The sequence below is a fragment of the Entelurus aequoreus genome, linkage group LG07, assembly GCF_033978785.1.
Source record: "Entelurus aequoreus isolate RoL-2023_Sb linkage group LG07, RoL_Eaeq_v1.1, whole genome shotgun sequence".
Taxonomy (NCBI): Eukaryota; Metazoa; Chordata; class Actinopteri; order Syngnathiformes; family Syngnathidae; genus Entelurus; species Entelurus aequoreus.
Window position 1 is genome coordinate 31,413,727 of NC_084737.1, and position 22,223 is coordinate 31,435,949.

A 22,223-nucleotide genomic window follows, 5' to 3' on the forward strand; every position below is an offset into this window, starting at 1 on the left:
CTAAACATGATCTCTGGCATTCACGCCAAAGGGTTCAGTCTTTGTCTCATCAGACCAGACTCATTGCCTATGAGTCTTTCAGGTGCATTTTGGCAAATTCTAGGCAGGCTGCCATGTGCTTTTCTACCAAGGAATAGCTTCTGCCTGGCCACTCTATCATACTTGCCTGATTGGTTGTCCTTCTGGAAGGTTATGCTCTCCCAACAGAGAAATGCTGTAGTTCTGACAAAGTGACCTTTAGGGTCTTAGTCACTTCCTTTAATAGGGCATTTCTCCCGCAATCACTCAGTTTAGAAGACCGGCCAGCTCTAGGTGGTTTCAAACTTCTTTCATTTACGGATGATGGAGGCCACTGTGCTCATTGGGACCTTCAAGGCAGCAGATATTTTTCTGTACCCTTCCCCAGATTTGTGCCTTGAGACAATCCTGACTCGGAGGTTTACAGACAATTCCTTCAACTCCATGCTTTGTTTGTTCTCAGTCATGCACTGTCAAGTGTGGTACCTTATATATTGACAAATGTGTGCCTTTCCAAATCATGTCCGATCAACTGTATTTAACACAGGTAGACTCCAGTTAAGCTGTAGGAACATCTCTAGGATGATCAGTTGAAACAGGATGCACCTGAGCTCACTTTTGAGCTTCATGGCAAAGGTTGTGATTTCTTAGTTTTTTATTTTTAATACATTTGCAAAGATCCCTAAAAATGTTTTCACATTGCCATTATGGGGTATTGTGTGTAGAATTTTGAGAACACACCAAAACACACCAAAATGTGGAAGTGAAGCACTTTGAATACTTTCCGGATGCACTGTAGCTCCTTTCAGCTTCCGCCTTAACACTTCAGTTGTAAAGCTTAGTCTGTTGTCTGTTTTTCAGAATCTCACAATAAACTACAAGCAGCCGCTGGAGAATAAATGGTTAAGGTGCGTCACACACAGACACACATAAACTGTTATGCCCCACAATGTTATTTTCTAAGACCCCTAGTGGTGGAAATCAGTTTTGCAGTTTAGCCAGCTTAGTGTGTGTGTGTTTCAGAGAGCAGTATGAGAGCAGATGTCAAACAAACAGCACTTAATGCAGGCTTTAAGCTTTCTTTTCAACTTTCAAGACTTTGAAGGTCTAAACCTGTAAGTTTATGTGAATGCAACATGCATATGTATATGTATTATTTGTGCATTTTCAGTTTAAGACTGCTTTAGTAAGATATTTGTGCCTATTGTTGAAAGCTAATTACTGGCAGCGTTTTGTTGGTTTGGATGCTAAATAGGTTACATAGCAGACTTCTATATTGGTTTATATAGCTATGTACACATGTATGTTGTATATAGACATATGCTGAATGTAAAATGTTTATTTATATGTTTTTGTTCACAGTTTTACAAAATATACGATTGATCCTTCACTAAAAAGGCCTAAACTACACACCAGACGCTTGGGACTCTTTTTTCATCAAGGATTATATCATGTTAGCTATCTGCTAAGCTAACCAGCAAAAAGCAAGGGCAGAATATAAACATACATGCACACGCACGCAAACACACGCACACACACGCACACACACACACTTAGTGGTGTTCACTAAGGCATAAACACCATGTAGTGTGGGCCAATCTGTTTATGCATGAGCCTCAACTTGGCCAGTGTTTGCAGCATGTGTGTGTGTGTTAGAACGTGTGACAGAGTGATTACAGACAAGCCAACTGCCGCTTTCATGAGCAAAAAAAAACAACAGCCAGTCCAAATTGGTGTTTTTATTAGGAGAGTAAAATTGTCATTGTCTTATAAAAATGCAGTATAAAAAGTATGTCAGCTGAATAATTTCGCAATAGGAAAATTGATTGATGGCATTTGTGGTTACAGTACATTTGCAGTTATGAGATAGTCAGTTTTTCCCCTCTGAATTCCACCTGTCTCTATATCTTATTCAGCTGTCTTACAGTGTTTTTTGGCAAACTATTTGTATGAATTACCTCAGCTACTAAAACATGCATGCTTTTAATTAGCTTATGCATGCAATTTCCTTGGTTTTGCAAATTTACAACATTTTCTCAAATAGTCCCATAGAATAGGATATATTGTATCTCGGGGTCTGTTTGGCTGTCTCACACACACACATACATGCACACATGCAGAAACACAAACACACACCTGAGAGATATTCTTCTCATAGTTTCCAGTGCTCGGAAGATAAAGCCCAAACTCACACTGACAGCACAGATTAACACACAGGCCTTAAACATGAGTGGTCCCGGTCAAAGGTCAATAAACACTCACACTGACTGTGTGTGTCAATGTGATGCTCTGTACGCTAAACTGATTTGTGTTCAGTGATGTATAGTAGCAAGCTGTAGTAGGAGCTGTAGGCTGCTACTTGAATTCGGTAACTAAATATGAATTAATTGTATCCAAGCAGCCACAAAAGACACTGTCAGTATCACCTGCTATCATCCATATTGCACCGGTCGCCCAGGGGGCGGGGGGTCCCCACATCTGCGGTGCCCTCCAAGGTTTCTCATTGTATCCCATTGGGTTGAGTTTTTTCTTGCCCTGATGTGGGATCTGAGTCGAGGATGTCGTTTTGGCTTGTGCAGCCCTTTGAGACACTCGATTTTGGGCTATATAAATAAACTTTGATTGATTGACTGATTGATCATATTCCTCAACTATATTCGCATATTTAACATAATGTTTTGATTTTGTTAGCTTCCAAATATATTAGAAATTAACTTACTGACGTCCGATTGATTGATTGATTGAGACTTTTATTAGTAGGTTGCACAGTGAAGTACATATTCCGTACAAATGACCACTAAATGGTAGCACCCGAATAAGTTTTTCAACTTGTTTAAGTCGGGGTCCACTTAAATTGATTCATGATACAGATATATACTACGTGCAACAACTAACTTCTTCTGTTTTTTTCTCTATTTTCTCCCTTGCGTTTTAGTACAATATCCTAGTTATTCTGATGTTTGCCGCCACCTGCCGGAAAAAGAAGAGCATTGCACTATGACGACCTTATCTTGTATACAGCGAGAAGAAGGCTGTCCGTACAAACAGGACTGCAGTCTATTTCTCGTCTTCAGGTGGCAGTATTGTGCGGTAATAGCAGCCACCAGGAAGAAGCAGCGAAGAAGAAGTAACAACCACAGAAGAAGGAAGTCCGCAGCTGTAGTCTATCGCCGGTTGATGGGATAGCTGATATTGAACAAATATATTTGTTGAATTGGGTAAAGACATTTATTCATTATGAGTTACTTTTAACTGCCCGCTTTAATATATTTTTGGAAAAATTCTGCTTGTTTTATAGTTGAGAAACCCTAACACAAATGGTGTTGCTTCAATGCACGTTCTCTCTCTCTAAACAGGACATTATCTTCTTAATGATGTGCTAATCGCCAACAAAATACATATTTTGGATTGATAACCACATACCAGAGTCATTTATAGCCATGCAAAGAAACAGAAAAAATTACGCTTTTTTAAAAAAACTTTTATAGTATATCTTCTGACTGAGGAGATGGACGTAGCAGATGGTGATGATCAAGATGGCGTTGCGAACACCTGCTGGGTGTCAGTGTGTCCCAAAGGCCTTTGGATGGTCCAGAAGAAGCAAACCCAGTCTGGAAGTCAACAGAAAGTTTGTAATCCTGGAAAAGGTGCTTGCATGATGTTCTTCTGTTGTGTTTTACACCTGATATGCTCTGTTTTTTAACCCCCTGTGTTGTTGTCTGTTCTAGTGTTGTCGTCTGGCTACAAACCGAGAATAGGCTCACTCTGCCGTGTTCGTGTGCGTCTCAAAGCGGACATGGATGATGCGAGACATTTGGTGAAAGGAGATGAGCCCAACCAAGGAGACCGACTTGATGTTGCAGATTCCCCAAGGTGTCAGGACTCAGTGCTGCAGGTCATGCTAGGTGACTGGGCCACACTGCGTCTTGGGGAAGGTCATTGTGATGTCACAGAAGCCTGCGTGGAGAGCATGGACGCTGGGGAGACATGTGAGGTATGAATTTTAAAAAAACACTTCCATGCTGCACTGTAATCACCAAAAAGGCACTACATTGACGTCAGTTTGAAATAATATTTGCCATGTCCACACGAACATGGATACTTAAACGCATACTTATCTCTGTGTTTAGGCTTCTTGTCCACACGCAAACGCATACTTTTCTCCTTTAATAAGGCACACACAAAACTTTCTCCTCAGCGTTAGCGCGTACACAGCTCAAACGGAGACTTGTAATCATCTGATGACGTCACGGTTATGCACTGTCATTTCCAAAGCTTAATAAATAGTAAACACTGCCTTCCTGGCTTTAAACACAGTAAGATACCTAACTGTATGTTTGACTGTAAACAAACTGCTATTTTCACTCTACATTATTAAAAAGATGCATCAAAGTGGGCTTTGGAAAGACACTGCGACAATCTGACCAGCGACAATGACAGTCAGCTGGTTTGAATACTTTGTGACATTCCAGCTAATGGGAAAAATTGGACAAACAAGACTTTTTGCTTTGTGTTATAAGAAAGGTGCAACATTACCCCTTGTTTTAATCTTTATTTAATGACAAATCATGAAGTTATTTATTTACGTGTGTTTGTTCCATTTGTGTAAATCAGGGGTCACCAACCTTTTTGAAACCAAGAGCTACTTCTTGGGTACTGATTAATGCGAAGGGCTACCAGTTTGATACACACTTAAATAAATTGCCAGAAATAGCCAATTTGCTCAATTTACCTTTAACTCTGTTATTATTAATAATTAATGATATTTACACTTAATTGAACGGTTTAAAAGAGGAGAAAACACGAAACAAATGACAATTAAATTTTGAAACATAGTTTATCTTTAATTTCGACTCTTTAAAATTCAAAATTCTACCGAAAAAAAGAAGAGAAAAACTAGCTAATTTGAATCTTTTTGAAAAAACTTAAAAAAGAATTTATGGAACATCATTAGTAATTTTTCCTGATTAAGATTGATTTTAGAATTTTGATGACATGTTTTAAATAGCTTAAAATCCAATCTACACTTTGTTAGAATATATAACAAATTGGACCAAGCTATATTTCTAACAAAGACAAATCATTATTTCTTCTAGATTTTCCAGAACAAAAATTTTAAAAGAAATTCAAGACTTTGAAATAAGATTTAAATTTGATTCTACAGATTTTCTAGATTTTCCAGAATAATTTTTTTGAATTTTAATCATAATAAGTTTGAAGAAATATTTCGCAAATATTCTTCGTCGAAAAAACAGAAGCTAAAATGAAGAATTAAATTAAAATGTATGTATTATTCTTTACAATAAAAAAATAAATTACTTGAACATTGATTTAAATTGTCAGGAAAGAAGAGGAAGGAATTTAAAAGGTAAAAAGGTATATGTGTTTAAAAATCCTAAAATCATTTTTAAGGTTGTATTTTTTCTCTAAAATTGTCTTTCTGAATGTTATAAGAAGCAAAGTAAAAAAATTTATGAATTTATTTAAACAAGTGAAGACCAAGTCTTTAAAATATTTTCTTGGATTTTCACATTCTATTTGAGTTTTGTCTCTCTTAGAATTAAAAATGTCGGGCAAAACGAGACCAGCTTGCTAGTAAATAAATACAATTTAAAAAATAGAGGCAGCTCACTGGTAAGTGCTGCTATTTGAGCTATTTTTATAACAGGCCAGCGGGCTATTCATCTGGTCCTTACGGGCTACCTGGTGCCCGCGGGCACCGCGTTGGTGACCTCTGGTGTAAATGGAGTCGGACGCGACCGTGCGTGCGTATAATGCGCCCAAGCGGCTAAAAAAAACATGATGTATTCTTCCTCCTTGTTAGTGTGAACTGATGTTAAAGACAATTTACACTTCATTGCACATGTAATATATTAACATTGATAATTAAGCGTGTTATAATTCCATGAGAGTTTTGCAGAGGCACACGCACGTCCATGCACTTTAGGCACTCCTTGTTAGTGTGCACAGATTATAAAAATAATGTTCACTTCACTGCACATGTAATATATAACCATGTTGCTGATTAAACATGTAAATCCACGAGTGTTGGGTTTCAGCAGCACAGGTGCGTATGCGAGCTTTAAGCACCCAAAAAAACATTTATAATGTTCCTAGGGCTTTGTGTAAGTGCAGGCTGGTTTTAAAGATAATGCACATGTCATTGTACGTCTAGGATATCAAAATACACATAACAGAGGTAAAATGCCACCAAGTTTGCTTTTGCTGCTTATCCAGGCTCTCTGGACAAAGTGTGCATGACAGTAGAAGTATGGTATGTGTTTGCTTGTGGATATAAAGACCGTTTTGAAACTACACTTGTGTGGATGGACATTGTTTTTACCCTGGATATGCGTTTTTCGGTGGCCCGCAAGACATCAAAAGTTTGGCATCCCTCAGCTAATCAGGTGGCTATGCAATCAGAAATGATTTACTGCCCTCATGTGGAGAGTAAGGGATATCACATGACCACAAGCATACAGGTATATCCAAATTAATTGAGCACAGCATTAATTTATATGACCCAATCCAAACAACTTTCCCCACTCATGGTGTAAATTAACTATCACCAACCAATAAAGTCAACATACTGTCGCACATAACACACATCCAAGTCATTAAACTGTGTGGACATTATAAAATACGTACATATAATTTAAAATTACACATTATAAATCCATTAGAGTGCATGATGGCTAATATATGCAAAATACTCTCCACACTTCCCCATGTTTAACACATTTTAACTGCTTAATATTCCTAATTGATTACAAAACTTTAAGGAAGTCGTTAGGGAAGTAAACATGGTAGGAGGTGAACTTTCACATAAGTCACAACTTTCACATACATAAATGTTTTATCATTTATACTTCATATTGCATTGTCGTCACGGTCTGACGTGGAGGGAGGTGTTATTAAAGTTGAAGTAGTTGACGTTATGTGTTGTTGTTCAGTCTGTTATAGCTTGCTTTAATCAATGCAGATTGAAGTGTTGTTTTGGTACAAAAAAGTTTTTTTACGTCACAATCAACGCTCTGCTGTGTGGCAAACAAGTGTTGTTTTGTGTGTGTGCGTGATGGCCATTATCCTGGAAAATATGGCTTTATTGCAATTTGTACTGTATTTTTACACGTTTGGAGATCTTCCCTCTTCAATTTGGTATGAATTTAATATGCAGACTTAAAGCATTGACATCGCAGACCATTCGGTACCATTCAAAGAACGTAATATGTAACGTTTCAGAAACCGAAAAATGCTTGCCATTTGCACTAATATGGAACGAAAAAGCAACCCAAATGCACCCATTAGGTAGCGGTAATTGCCCAAAAGGCTAATGTAATCACAACGTTCTGGGAATGGTTAGGTGGGTTCACTGTAAGATCAGCATTTTAAATGTGATCAAAGATCACTCTTAGACAGCACACATACAACTTATTTAAAAGACAACTGAAGTTAGTTAAGTGATTTCGATATCAAATTTAATTATAGCAGGCTTATCCCTCCCTGCCTTTTATCAGGTTTTGTCACAAATGCACAATATGAAAATGTACTATCATTATTCTGATCATTGTGTTGTGCTTCCTAGATACGCCTGACTCCGGTAAATGGAGCTGATATGTTGAACTCTCAGCCTGCGGAGGAAATTTGTGCCACAGTGGAGCTCCAAGCTTTCACACCAGGAAAGGAATTCTGGCAGATGCCACCTGGTGAAAAATGGGAGTGGGCAATTTCCCATAGAGAGAGAGGTGGGGAGAGATTCAGAAGTGGGGATGTGTGGGGAGCAGCAGACAGCTACAGTCGTGCCCTCAAACTGGTCATCGCCCTCCGTGGATGTGAGGTAAGCAGAAAAGAGGACGACATAGAAGAAGAAAAAGTCACAAACACTGAAGATGAAACACAACTTCCTACAGTTAATCAGCTCCAAAGCACAAAGGCCGAACTCCACTCAAACTTGTCTTTGTGTCAGCTCAAACTGAAGCAGCCAGCGCGCGCCAAGGAAAGTGCCGCTAAGGCCACAAAGCTGCAACCAGGTGGGGCTAAAGCGTGGTATCGACTAGGCCAAGCCTGCCAGATGTTGAATGAGCTGGAGGAGGCCCGAATGGCATTCAGACAACTGCTAAAGCTGCAGCCAGAATCCACAGCTGCAGTGAAAGCGCTTAAAGAAGTTGCGAGTAGAGAAAAGCAGACAAACGCACAATTAGGAAGGAGACTCAGTAAAATGTTTAGCTAGCTGAAATGTCTTATCACGAGTATGACTTTCACATGGCAATCACACCTTTGTTTTAATTGTGTCAATCGCAGATGCTCTGTCTCCTCCAGGTACTCAGTTCTGGCTATAAATACCTCTCATAATTTGCTCTAAACACAGCTGACTATAAATAATGCAATTGATATAAAAATGTTGCTGCATTGACACGAAGATATAAAGATGTTTTTTGTTGTTTTAATTAAAACAACCTTTTCAGGATCTTATGGAATCTGCAGCTGTACTATGATCTCTGAAGGGGCACTTGCGTTGCAACTTCTTAAAGCCCACTTCTTGTGAGTATGTTTAATTACGTGTTTTTAGAACATTGCACTTTCTTGATGCTTCTTAGTTGCTGTAATACAGAGACTTTGACGACTGTTGCGTTTGGATGTTGCTGTGGCACTAAAGTAATTAAAAGTAAAAATGTGTGCTTTCAAATGAGGAATTTGTTTAAATCAGATTAAGCACATTTGAATTTGGATTAATCAAATTGTTACCTGCTTGCATAATTTAAATTTACCTTAAAAAAGAGCTCAGTATTTGGACAAAAATTCTATTTTATTGTCCAAATGTCATACAGGAACATTTTTAAATGGTAACGGTAATTGCAATGCACATTTACTTGCTCCAAATTTTGCAAGTTTTATTTAAAGTCCAGATGGGAGTGTTAAGTGAAATCTAACAGTTTGCTCACCCATCTTTGCACTGACATGCATTTACCTGATCACTGACTATAAAACAAGGAGAATGTGCCCTCAAAGTAAATTGTGATTAATCAGCATATATACATGAATACCGTGATACATTTTTGCATGAATTAACTCTTTATTGACAGCTGTGGTAAAAATGTCTTGCTTGCGGCCAACCACACAATTTCGCTGTCACAAATGGTCAGGTAGCAATGTACTATTACAAAATAATGACAAATATTGTAGTTAGAAAAATGAAATTTATTTTGACGTCAGTCAGAAGATGTACTTCTGAACTAAAGTCAATGACATTGTTCTTAAAATATTTAGCCACCACTATAATTAAACCAAACATTTCAAGTTGTCTATTTGTGTGCGTCCCTTGTATAGAATCAGTCTGTCTTTGAGTCCCCTTTTATTGTTTCTTAGACTTTTTAGTTCCATCTTTGTGTCGCTGGGCTGTTGTCAGTTGTCTCCACGCGTCCACAATCAGGGCCAGTGGAATAACAATCCACAAAAAGTTCAAGAACACAAAGTAAAACCAGAAGTAGATGGGGTGCCCCAGTTCACTGTGGGAGTAGTCTTCTCTGTGCTCTGTGAAGAAGTACAGCACCGCGCCATACAGCTGACCTGGAATAGAATACATTCAATGAGCTGTTAGTTCCAATGCTTAACTTGTCCCAAATTGCATGCTGCTTACCAAGTGAAAGTATGAGCTGCAGGACGAATCTGTAGGGCTTGTTAGTTAGGAAGGCAACCACAGCCCAGAAGCTAAATGGTCCCCACAAGCATGCAGTCACAGTCTCCATACAAACAGTGAAGTTATCCGCTCTGGACACAAAATAAATATGCTTTAAGGACAATTGTATTTGATTGTAGCGGATATGACAATTCACTTACATTACGTATCGACTGTCTCCTTTGGAGTACTCTTTCCCTGAGAGCGGTGAAAGACACAACATTAAAACATGTTTTTGTGAAAGGGTTGTAGGCAATAAGGGTTACATTTTGGTTCCCAACTTTTTTTAGCCTAATTCTGATGCACCAAACCTGATAGTAATGCTAATGTCAATAGTGAACAACAAAATGAAGCAGTTTTTTTTCATAATCTATTGCTCCGGCTTCCTCCCACCTCCAAAGACATGCACCTGGGGATAGGTTGATTGGCAACACTAAATTGGCCCTAGTGTGTGAATGTTGTCTGTCTGTGTTGGCCCTGTGATGAGGTGGTGACTTGTCCAGGGTGTACCCCGCCTTCTGCCCGAATGCAGCTGAGATAGGCTCTAGCATCCCCCGCGACCCCAGAAGGGACAAGCGGTAGAAAATGGATGGATGGATGTTTTGGTGGTGTTCATCGCCAAAAATCCAGTCTGTAGGTTTTTGACTTTTTAAAGATTGGATTAACATCCAAATACATTTTTAAAAACCTTAATAATCTTTAGTTTTATAAAGTGGACAGAATATGATTTTAAATAATCACACAACCTGTCATTATTCACTTTAAACTCAGCGGGGCGGCGTGGCTCAGATGTTAAAGTGGCCGGCCAGAAACTTGAGTGTTTTTAGTTGGAATCTAGTTTCTGCCATCTTAGTGGGCAAGATATTTCAGCCACCTTGCTCCCAGTCCCACCCACACTGGTCAAAATGTATCTTAAAGGTAGTTAATGGGTTTCTCAATGTAAAGCGTTTTGGGTCTCTAGAGAAAAAGCGCTAAATAAAATTCACTTCACTAAACATAATCATAAATATGTCCAGTTTTTCTTTACTTTAGACTGTAAAGTAGATACTGTATTAGCTGATACACATAGGAATATAATCTGTGGATAAGACTAATAACAATACCTCATTATTGTTATTATAATCAGTGCATCTCCTGGGGGTTCAGTCTCCCCCTGTCTTTAAAACCTAGTAACTAATTACCCTGTTTTTAATTTTATTCAATGGTTCTTGAACGTACCAGTTATGTACAATGAGATGCACATAACTTCCATGTTCGAAATGACAGAACGCACAGGGGCATCGGAAGGCAAAACATCCCCTTAACTTTGACGACCCGGGCCGTGGACCCCTGCTCTAAAGCATTAAACTGGTTCTAGTTGGTTGTATACCTACACAATTGTGACAGGAAGCTCTGGTCTCCTGGAATAAGGTCATAGTAGAGCGAGAACCAGCCCTCAATGACACTGTGGATAAAACCACAAACAGCAAACCAGCACACAGCCAGACGCCTCCATGTGCTCAGCCGAGCAGTGATCATCCAAGTCACTAGAAGAAAGACTCCAGACACAGAGAAAAGAAACGCTAGAATCTCTGCCATGGATCGATCATTGGCCACATAGTTGGGGATCACAAGGTTCCTGGGCCAATAGGGATGAGATGGTCCAGATGCAGCGGTGGCGTCCATCTGTTTCAAGAAAGTATGGTAGACACTTTTTAGAGATGTGACATTCTCAAACGAGTCAAACCTTTTGAACGGTTCTTTGAAATGAATGATGAGAACTGATTTGCAGTTGCCAGCCGCTGGTTTGCGAGCTACTTCATGAACAATATTTTTACATATTTTATGTGTGTGGCTTTGTTGCTAGAGCGGCCGTTCCAGCAACTTGAGGGTTCCAGGTTCGATCCCCGCTTCCACCATCCTAGTAACAGCCGTTGTGTCCATGGGCAAGACACTTTACCCATTTGCTCCCAGTGCCACCCACACTGGTTTACATGTAGCTTCAAAATTTAGATAATGGGTTTCACTATGTAAAGCGCTTTGAGTCTATGGAGAAAAGCGCTATATAAATATAATTCACTTCACAAATTGCCCAGGCACAAGCACGCCACCTGATTGGACTTACAAATTAGTCACAGTCAAATCAAACATACTAGCAACATTCAGATGTTTGTTTTGGATTCATAAAGTAGTTTAGGTGTACACACATTGCAATTTTGCATACACATTTGTATTCTGTCCTAATTTTTATTCTAGCTTTACAGATATTTTTTATATACGAATAGAGTATGGACATATCCTTATTTATTTGTATATATTGTTTTCCGTGCTTCCACAAAGTTTAAGTGAGGGAACATTTTAAGTAGTGATCTAATTTTCAATGCACACTGGGAGGGATATGGCGTCACCGTATGTAATGTTTATAATGAAAACCTGGGCAAAATGAAATTATCATTAATAAAACGAATCGTATCTTATACTAGTGATTGTTGTTTCCTACTAAAATAGGAAATATAAGACGAGCCAGTCTTTTTGGACGGCTCTTCCTGAAAGAGCCATGAATCCAGTCCTGAACACTTTTTATAATGCAACAATATATTTAAAATGCATGACACATTTTGTCAGTGCATTGCACTGAATTGTAAAGGAGTCATGTTAACTTCATAAAGTACAAATAAACATATGAGGTCAACATATTTAGAATGTTACTCAAATCAAACGATAATTAACAAAAGTGTACCTTATGCTGTATCAGTTGTGTTCTTACCAGCGATGAAGAGCAATATTCTCAGTTTCATAAAGAAGAGGTAACTACTACCAGACGACGTAACATATAGATAGACGTACAACATCTCAAACACGGAACTCACTTGGCTGACCAATCAGACTCATCCATTTTCAGAGCCACCATGCACGTGATTATCTGCTGCCTCACTGATTGGTTAGTGATCTCGGAACATTGACGTCATAGACTTAACAAGCCAATGACATTTCCTGTCTGCTGTCCAAAGTCAGCGCCTTCCTTCTTATCGCTGCATATTCCAAACGAATGATTATAGTTTTTGCTACAGTACTCCAGGTAATTCTTGAGACACAACAGGGTTAATGTAGCCTGACTTGTACCTACATGCACATTATTGGTGTATAATACGTTTTTTCATTTAAATTGACATGTTTTTGTGAGTCATACAATCATGAATTGATTTACGTGGACCCTGACTTAAACAAGTTGAAAAACCTATTCGGGTGTTACCATTTAGTGGTCAATTGTACGGAATATGTACCGAATTGTGCAATCTACTAATAAAAGTTTCAATCAAGTGTGTAATTTTAAATTAACACTTTGGAATTATCTGTGTTGGTCCTGTGATGAGGTGGCCCGCCGAGTAACCCCTGACTGCAGGGAAAATAAGCCCCTCCTCGATCTGCGGGCTGCAGCCAGGGGCACTTGTACACCGCCTTCCGCTCATGTGCAGCTGAGATAGGCTCCAGCACCCCCCGCGACCCCGAAAGGGACAAGCGGTAGAAAATGGATGGATGATGGATTAATTATCTGTGTTGGCCCTGTGATGAGGGGGCGACTTGTCCAGGGTGTACCCCGCTTTCCGCCCATGTGCAGCTGAGATAGGCTCCAGCACGTCCCGCGACCTCGAAAGGGACAATCGGTAGAAAATGGATGGGTGGATGAATTATTTATAAATGCTAAAATAGATATAAATGTTTAAAAAGGAAACACCCTTGCCGTGTCAGGGAATTTCTCCCTGCCGTGACCCGGATTCGAACCGGGGTTGCTGCGGCCACAACGCAGAGTACTAACCACTATACGATCACGGCGAGCTACTGGGTGCCATGTGTAATCGACACAAACTAAACATTATCAATTCTTCACATTCTCATAAACATGTCTTACAATCATGTTCAACATATGATATTGCTAAGTCGCGTTTAGTTGTTCCTTTATTTCGCCGATTCTATTAAATTTTTGGCAAATAGTTGAAAAGTCGAATGAAGCAATTTCTTCATATGGTGGAGCAACGAGACTCTGAAACGGGGTTTCAACAACAGCTGTATTTAAGTAAAATCATATATTTCCAGCATTACTTGTGCGAACGCATTTACAGTGTCATTATTTATATGTAGACAACGTGCGAATATGGATGGATTGTGCATCTATATTTTTTCATTGCAATACGTGTAAATATGTCAGTCCCATATGGTCTAGCGGTTAGTAGATTGTGCATCTATATTATTTTATTGCAATGCGCATTCTTACGTCAGTCCCATATGGTCTAGCGGTTAGGATTCCTGGTTTTCACCCAGGCGGCCCGGGTTCGACTCCCGGTATGGGAACCACTCTTTTCCCCAATTTATTAATATATTTCTTACAGATCACTTACATTTTATATTTCACTACGGCAGTGGTTCTCAAACTTTTTTCCACCAAATACCACCTCAGAAAACATTTGGCTCTCCAAAATGTCCAACATTAGAATACTGTAGTGCAGTAGGCCTAAGTGTTGACTAAAAACAAGGCAAGGTTTTATTTAACAAATTGTATTTAATATTTTTAGCCACTGTAACATTACACAGGGTTTGAACAGTAACACCGTATTTGAATATAGGAAAATAAAACACTGGACTTAAATAATGGATCAAATAAAATTAATTGCACATAATTAAGCGATTCTTTGGGACCACAGTTTAAGAATCCCTGCACTATAGTAATTAAAGATGGATGCAGATATTTTAGTTATGTGATCATTTAATGGAAGAGGGATACAGATATTTACAAATACATATGAATACAGTGCTTGATTTATGCACTATTAAAAATACTAATGATATAGAAAAAATACTAAACATCCATCCATCCATTTACTACCACTTAGTAAAGAAGACATTACGAATATAGTTAAGATATAACACAATAAAAAGTGGCAAGATAATTAGATAAAGGAAACAATAGAATATTACAAAATCCAGAGGAGAGAAGGTGTAATGAGAAGAGGCAATAGAAATAGGAAGGAAGAAGACATTATTATTAGAATGAGATTAGGACATACATATCTAAATAGTTCATTGAAATTGAATAATGACAATAGTGGAAACATAATACAGAACACGTAGGATACAAAGCATTATGTACATTTAAAAAAAAGACTGGGTTAAATAAAAGACTGCAAGTCCATCTCGTCCACACTCCATATCATAAAATGGCGGTAATGCACACTAGAAGGTTGCTTGCCAACCGCCACTAAACCAAAGAAGAAGAAGAAAACGTCACTTGGTTTTGTCACGTGTCACATGACCCTTTGCGGAAGTTGTAGTAATCTGATATTATACCGTCGTCTGTTAATGCTAATGCTATATATGTAAACACTACCGTCAAATGAAAGACCAGATTTTAAAAAAAGACATGAACGTGTCTGGACAAGAAGAATGTGCTCGATTTCTGGACGAAAAACTGCTGACTTTTATGGACCAGTTGGAATTACTGGAGGAAAAACGAGCTCGTTTTAACACACTCATCGAGCAGGTACAGCACTGCAAAACCTCTTTTGTCCTCCTTACATTCTTACAACAACACACGGGAGGAAGCACTTAACCAGTTCTTTTTGGTTATTGCCAGTACTGAAGAGTGTTTTCTTGTATTGAGACCCCCTCAGCATTGATTGATTGATTTAGAAGTTTATTGACATCTTAAAAGAATTGAATCCATGTAATGCTTTAAAAAGGCAAATGGATGGCATAAAAAGCCAAAAGGCTTGTTTCCATTTTTTTTGATTGATTGAAACTTTTATTAGAAGATTGTACATTACAGTACATATTCCGTACAATTGACCACTAAACACCGAATAAGTTTTTCAACTTATTTAAGTCGGGGTCCACGTACATCAATTCATGGTAAATTATGGTCCATTAAATATTCATCTCATTTGATACATTCAATAATAAAGCACATGATGATTTTGTAAATAATGTTATAATGTATGAATGTTATTACATGGTTTATTTCAGGTATACTCACCAAAATTCACTAAAACACATAACGCGGTTACCATACATGTATCCATTTTCTACCGCTTGTCCCTCTGGGCATTTACACAATTCAACATCTCCGTAAAGAGTATGAAGAAGCAGCTTTTATTTAAGATTACCCCTTCCTCTCCACTTCAATTATTAAAAAATCACACTATAACATTTTCGCGTTGACACTTATCATATTGTGTTTACTTACCTCTTTTGTCATTTTATTTTCAAGTGTTTACTTGCTGTGTGTAAACAATGATTATGTTGAAATTCATAAAATATCAATACTTAAATAGGAGTTTTAAAAAAAATTACCATATTGCTTGAGCAGTGTTAGGAAAATAAATAATTACAATGTTTTAAAAAGGATACATAAAATATCAATACTTAAATAGGAGTTTTAAAAAAAATTACCATATTGCTTGAGCAGTGTTAGGAAAATAAATAATTACAATGTTTTAAAAAGGATACAAATATGATTAAAATCGACAAAAGTAACAAGATGGGAATATTTTTATTTATCTATAAACAGAAAACTAATAAATCAGATTAAGTGGGGACAATGTAGTCAAGTAAAGCAAAGGGAATAAATATATAAATACTCGGGTAAAAATTACAATTATTTTGGAATTGTTATCTCGTGGTACCATTTCCTTTTTCTGCAGGGATGGTTTTCCATTTCCAAGTCACGGTACTCCATGGGAAACAAACATGTGTCAGCTCTTCAATATGCAAGTGAGATAGAGCCACTGGTTTCTGTCAATGTAAGGTAAGGCATTCAACTTTATTCTATGTTAAAGGGACTGCTTCCAAACTTCACACAAATGACAAAAAGGGCGCTAACTTTCCAAAGGGGTTTTAAACAGAGACGTGCTGTAACTCATCTCGTGAATATCCAGGTTCATGGTAGGCAGGTGGGGCAGAGCTTCACTTGACATGATGAAAAATACAAACAAATAACAAATGCATTATTTGTCCTTTAAAATCCCTTTAAAAAACTCATCAATGTTTTATAAACATGCTGTAAGTATCTGTGTAATGTAATAGGCTCATTCATAATAATGTACTATTTATGTATTTCAGTCTTTTTAAACATTATGGCAGTGCACTAATTTCACAGACTTCATGAGAGCCAACAACAACAACTACTTTAGGACAAATGATGATCCAGAACCTTATAGTTTTGAGCCTGAATATAAGGAGGATGAGCTACAAGTTTTGGAAGCTGAGTGATTAGCAGATCCAGCTGTAGTGAACACTAATTAACGCATTGACTTTGAGCAAGTTTTAAACAGCCCCTTTAATTCCCTGGATGACTTGACAGATGTCAGTTTTATTGTTAGCAGTGAACTGACTTTTTTGTTCACAGAACACTCAAAAATGACAATATTGAGTTCTACACAGAAAGAGAGTCACAAAAGCCTCATAATGAGAGTAAAAGTGGGACATCTGTTGAAGACATTGGGCCACAAGAGGAAGGTGAGTTTGAAAATATCCTTTGGGATTGATATTATTTTTATATGGACCTTGAAATAATGTGTGTGTTGTTGTTCCAATAGGCATCAGAAGGAGAAATAAAACTAAAAAAGACAGCAGTGAAAAGGAAGCAGTTGAAGAATTAAGTAGTAACAATACATCTGAAGACATTCCAACTACAAAAAGTGAACATAATCTTCAACAAAACCCACTTAAATGGTTTGGGATTTTGGTGCCACAGTCCCTGAAACAAGCTCAGTCATCATTCAACCAAGGTGCTATTTTTTTCTGAAGATTTGGTTTTAGTTCAAAGAGAACCAATGCTATAGCAGAAATCTTCTTTTAACCATTTCTGCATGTGTTTATGCAATATTAGGTACTAATAAATAGGGCTGCATGATTAATCAACATTGAATTGACATTGAGGTTTTAATTAGTGCGATAAATAACCGCAAGAGGCTGAGGGTATTTTTGTTTTGTTTTGTTTTTCTCCGCCGTCACCGACATTTAAGTTCCGCAAAGAAATTAAAAATAGGAGGAAAAACATGTGATTACAAAGCCAAATGTCTTGTAATTTTTCAGCTTCAAATCAGAACGAGCGAAAATACCGTGATTACGTAATGACAGCAAATAAAGACAAGATCCGGCCTCGTTTTTCAAGCTGTTTAATATGTATTTAGGTTAGCTTTTTGCTCACAGACGGCGTGGATTGGTTGGTAGAGTGGCCGTGCCAGGAACCCTCAGGTTGCGGGCACGATCCCCGGTTCGATCAACGGCTTCCGCCATCTGAGTCATGTTTGTTGTGTCCTTCACCCTTGCTCCTGATGGGTCGTGCATGGTTAGGGCCTTGCGTGGCAGCTCCCGCCGTCAGTGTGTGAATGTGGAAATAGGGTCAAGCGCTTTGACCTTTACAAGTATTTACCATTTAAAAATTAGTCTAATATTTGTTTTTGTTTTTTTGGGATATCAAAGTTATTTACCTTCCAATTAGAATACAATGTGAACAATTCTACATAAATAAGAAATAAAAGTTTATATTATTTTAAATGGTTACTTGCATTATTATTTATTATGATTAAATTGCATTTGAATCACCGTATAATTTTTATTGGTTATTGTTTGAGTTTAAGAGCATGATGTAGACAAAAGCTCTGTCTGTCTGCATAAAGCTAAATATCTTTAAGTAAATTATTGCATATTGTTCTAATGTGTGGCACCTTGAGACAATAATATGTCATTCACTCGTTATTTTCGCAGTTTAATGCGTTTTTATGTATAAACTATAATAATCGCAAATCGAATCGCAATTTTGGAGAGAAACTTTGCAATTAGATTTTTTTTAACGAAATCCTGCAGGGTAAGAACAAATAAGAGGAAAAAAGAAGATAAAGCCAAATGTCGAATATTTTTGTCTGTATGATTACATTACATTATAAACACTGTATAGTTTTTATCGATTATTTCTTCAGTTTAAGAGCATGATGACAAAAGCTCTAAGTCAGTCTGCACAAAGCCAATTTTTTTTAAAGTGAACAACTGCATATTGTTATAATCTAATGTGTGGCACCTTGAGACTAGAGATGATATGTATGGCTCTTTAAAAGGAGCTGGATGTTGAGGATTCGTTCCTTTTAAAAGAGCGGTTCAAAAGACAGGCTCGTTCCTATATTAATTTTTTCAAGCAACTTGTTTTCATCAAGGAAACTCTTGGCTACTCTTGGCTGTAATAAGATAAAAGTTTGGTCAATACATCAAAATGTATACATTACAACAATATAGACACCATAAAGTGAGAATAATTTTGAAATATGAATAATCTAATTTGGCTTTTATTTCCATTGTAAATATTACACAAGATGGTGCCATTTCCCCATTCTATGACAATAAAGTCACTACAGTATGTCCGCTTTACCTTGCATGTCCTCACCCTCATGGATTGCGCGGAGGTGCATCCAAATCTACGTTTCCTTTAATTTTTGTTAATTTTGTTATATTTTCCATTTGGTAATATCTCTTTCTATTTCCGAATACAGCGGCGAAAAGGCTGCAGTAGTTTCAGGTGCTTATTAAACTCTTCCCCTAAGTTAACTGCCTGCTCGTGAGTGTGTGCACATGATAGCTTTCACAGGAATAGAGCCTTCTAGGACGACTAACTCGGTGATGTCATTATTCCTTCAATAAATAAAGCCAATAAATCTGATTCTGAGAGGGCAGCGTTGGCAATTTGCATAAAAATGTCTCTCAAACGAACAAATTACAACTGCGAATCGGTTCTCATCGTTCACTTAAAAGAGCCGTTCAAAGGATACGACTCGTTTGCAAACGTCACATCTCTACTTTAGACAAGAATATGTTAGTTGACAGTCTAAAAGTAACATGTCTTCCTTCACTTATTATTTTCGCAATTATGTGCATTTTTATGGATAAAATAGAATTGCAATTTTAGCAATGATGTTTTTTCTCAAAATTGTGGAGCCCTACTAATGAAACCATCTTCTTTATGGCTTCTGCTTTTATTCAGTAATCGAGCTGACTGCTGAGATTGCAACTCTTCAGGTGGCAATTATCAACACCAGACAGGAGTTAAAGGACCACATTCAGAAGAAGGTCACTGCATCCTTGTTGGAAAAGACTCCCTAAAAATGGATGCTGGAAATACACTGTCGTTTTCAGAAAGGTGTATCTATGTAGATGTATTAGTCCGACAGGACGCAGTGGTTAACACATCAACCTCACAGTCTGGAGATATGGCTTTGAGTCGCCAGTGGGACATCCCTGTGTGGCGTTTGCACACCTGTACATACACAGGTTTACACCAGGTACTCCGGCTACCTCCAATATCCGAAAGACATGCATGTAAGGTTAAATTGTCCTTGCCTTTTGGAATAGGCTACAGCTCAAGCATGTGACCCTAATGAGGACAAGTGGAATACAATATTGATGGATAGATCGGATTTAGTATCCATCCATTTTCTACCGCTTGTCCCTCTCGGAGCCTATACCAGCTGTCACAGGGAGTACATGCAAGCTCCACACAGCCCCTGAGCTTGGAATTGAACCCAGGACCTTCTCGCTGTGAGGCACAAGCTCGAACCACTGCGCCACTGTGCTGCCCTGGGATTTTTTTAGTCATACTTTATGTGGTATATGTGTTGTCAATGCTGCTTAAAGTAATATATTTTATCATGGCGCCACGGAAGGCCGCCACGGTATTGTGCTCTCTTGTAGTTGTGTTTTTCTTGTCTTGCATTGAAAAAAGAGAGCACAGTCTACCAAGTCAAAATCCTTGTGTTAAAAATACTTGGCCAATAAAGCTGATTCCAATTGTTTGGGGTACTTGTAGTGTTTTTTACTAAGGTAGAATTCAGAAACATGTATACTGGTTTGGCTCTGGCAAAGATACCGTTACCTTGAAGTCCAATAATGAGATACAGTATGTCATACTGTTAGAGACATTAATTACTTGAATGGTTGAAGTGCAAAACTTTTTGTCTGCAGAATTTTCGCATTTTGTGACTTGTACTCTGGATAATGAGAACCAATATTTATTGCCACCTTCCTAACTAAAATAGTGTATGGCTGATAGTGTACTGTATTGACCCTATTGTACCACAGTGTTTTGGTTTTTTTTCAACAACAACAAAAAAGTTCATCTTTAAAAGTATATTTTTTTAAAGTCACAAAGCAGTAAAGAAGCAGGCTTCGAAAAAGAGGGATCCACCTTATATTCGCATCAATACAGTGTTAAAATCATAAATAGCCCCAAATAATTAAGATGCATATTTTTTTTGTATTTAAGGTATTAATATATGTATTCATCCCCTTGCTGCATTATGTATTAGTATGGCTACTATATTACTGTACTCGTGTCAAACAAATCCAAATCATTTTGCCGATCACAAACTGCAGATTGTTGTTAATCAGATGTACCATTTGAAAATAATACAGAAACAGGTGATACAAATTAGTTTTATAGACAAAATGGACACATTTAATAAGTAATCTAGAAGATTTCTGTGACAAACAAGCACGCCATCTCAATCAATCAACGTTTATTTGTATAGCCCTTAATCACAGGTGCCTTGAAAAAGCTGCACAAACCACAACAACGACATCCCCTCATTTGAAACCACATCTAGACCAAGTGGGTACAGTCATTGAATTATTCATGATAATTGGGAGGCTGCGGAGGCTCGTACATGAGTGTCTTCCACTTAAATTGTGAAATGATGAGTATGATACACCATATTGCCAAAAGTATTTGGCCACCCATCCAAATGATCAGAATCAGGTGTCCTAATCACTTGGCCCGGCCACAGGTGTATAAAATCAAGCACTTAGGCACGGCGACTGTTTCTACAAACATTTGTGAAAGAATGGGCCGCCCTCAGGAGCTCAGTGATTTCCAGCGTGGAACTGTCATGGGATGCCACCTGTGCAACAAATCCAGTCGTGAAATTTCCTCGCTCATAAATATTCCAAAATCAACCATCGGCTTTATTATGAGAAAATGGAAGAGTTTGGGAACAACAGCAACTCAGCCACGTAAACTGACAGAGAGGGGTAGGCGGATGCTGAAGCGCATAATGCAAAGAGGTCGCTGCCTTTCTGCACAGTAAGTTGCTACAGAGCTCCAAACTTCATGTGACCTTCCAATTAGCCCACATACAGTACGCAGAGAGCTTCATGGAATAGGTTTCCATGGCCGGGCAGCTGCATCTAAGCCAAACATCACCAAGTCCAATGCAAGGCGTTGGATGCAGTGGTGTAAAGCACGTCGCCACTGGACTTTAGAGCAGTGGAGACGCATTCTCTGGAGTGATAAATCACGCTTTACCATCTGGCAATCTGATGGACGAGTCTGGGTTTGGAGTTTGCCAGGAGAACGCTACATTTCGGACTGCATTGTGCCGAGTGTGAAATTTGGTGGAGGAGGAATTATGGCGTGGTGTTGTTTTTCAGGAGTTAGGCTTGGCCCCTTAGTTCCAGTAAAAGGAACTTTGAATGCTCCAGGATACCAAAACATTTTAGACAATTCCATGCT

The 22,223-nt window shown here is 38.1% G+C and overlaps 3 protein-coding genes and 2 non-coding genes across 7 annotated transcripts; 3 read left to right on the forward strand and 2 right to left on the reverse strand.

Moving 5' to 3' along the window:
* Positions 1–1,089: 1,089 nt before the first annotated feature.
* On the forward strand, positions 1,090–8,704 carry fkbpl (FKBP prolyl isomerase like). Of its 2 annotated transcripts, none has more exons than XM_062053208.1 (4): positions 1,090–1,133; positions 2,954–3,665; positions 3,747–4,012; positions 7,604–8,704. In XM_062053208.1, exons 2-4 carry the CDS (start codon positions 3,527–3,529, stop codon positions 8,246–8,248), a joined length of 1,050 nt encoding a protein of 349 aa, XP_061909192.1. In that variant the 5' UTR covers positions 1,090–1,133; positions 2,954–3,526; the 3' UTR covers positions 8,249–8,704. The 2 variants fall into 2 exon arrangements, with proteins under 2 accessions (XP_061909192.1, XP_061909191.1); XM_062053207.1 differs by lacking the exon at positions 1,090–1,133 and having other exon boundaries at positions 2,954–3,236; positions 3,507–3,665.
* Positions 8,705–9,035: 331 nt separating this feature from the next.
* Positions 9,036–12,552, reverse strand: ebp (EBP cholestenol delta-isomerase). Of its 2 annotated transcripts, none has more exons than XM_062053210.1 (5): positions 12,441–12,552; positions 11,068–11,359; positions 9,856–9,892; positions 9,656–9,786; positions 9,036–9,585 (listed from the first exon to the last, which is right to left on the reverse strand). In XM_062053210.1, the coding sequence occupies exons 2-5, from the start codon at positions 11,357–11,359 to the stop codon at positions 9,371–9,373; spliced, it is 675 nt and encodes a 224-aa protein (XP_061909194.1). In that variant the 5' UTR covers positions 12,441–12,552; the 3' UTR covers positions 9,036–9,370. The 2 variants fall into 2 exon arrangements, with proteins under 2 accessions (XP_061909194.1, XP_061909193.1); XM_062053209.1 differs by having other exon boundaries at positions 9,037–9,585; positions 12,414–12,529.
* Positions 12,553–13,435: 883 nt separating this feature from the next.
* On the reverse strand, positions 13,436–13,507 carry trnah-gug (transfer RNA histidin (anticodon GUG)). Its single transcript has one exon. It is a non-coding gene; the product is annotated as a tRNA-His (tRNA).
* Positions 13,508–13,951: 444 nt separating this feature from the next.
* Positions 13,952–14,023, forward strand: trnae-uuc (transfer RNA glutamic acid (anticodon UUC)). The gene has a single exon. It is a non-coding gene; the product is annotated as a tRNA-Glu (tRNA).
* Positions 14,024–14,927: 904 nt separating this feature from the next.
* Positions 14,928–20,508, forward strand: ccdc115 (coiled-coil domain containing 115). The gene is made up of 5 exons (XM_062052022.1): positions 14,928–15,209; positions 16,369–16,472; positions 17,073–17,182; positions 17,263–17,454; positions 19,701–20,508. Exons 1-5 carry the CDS (start codon positions 15,063–15,065, stop codon positions 19,817–19,819), a joined length of 672 nt encoding a protein of 223 aa, XP_061908006.1. The 5' UTR covers positions 14,928–15,062; the 3' UTR covers positions 19,820–20,508.
* The last annotated feature ends 1,715 nt before the right edge of the window (positions 20,509–22,223 follow it).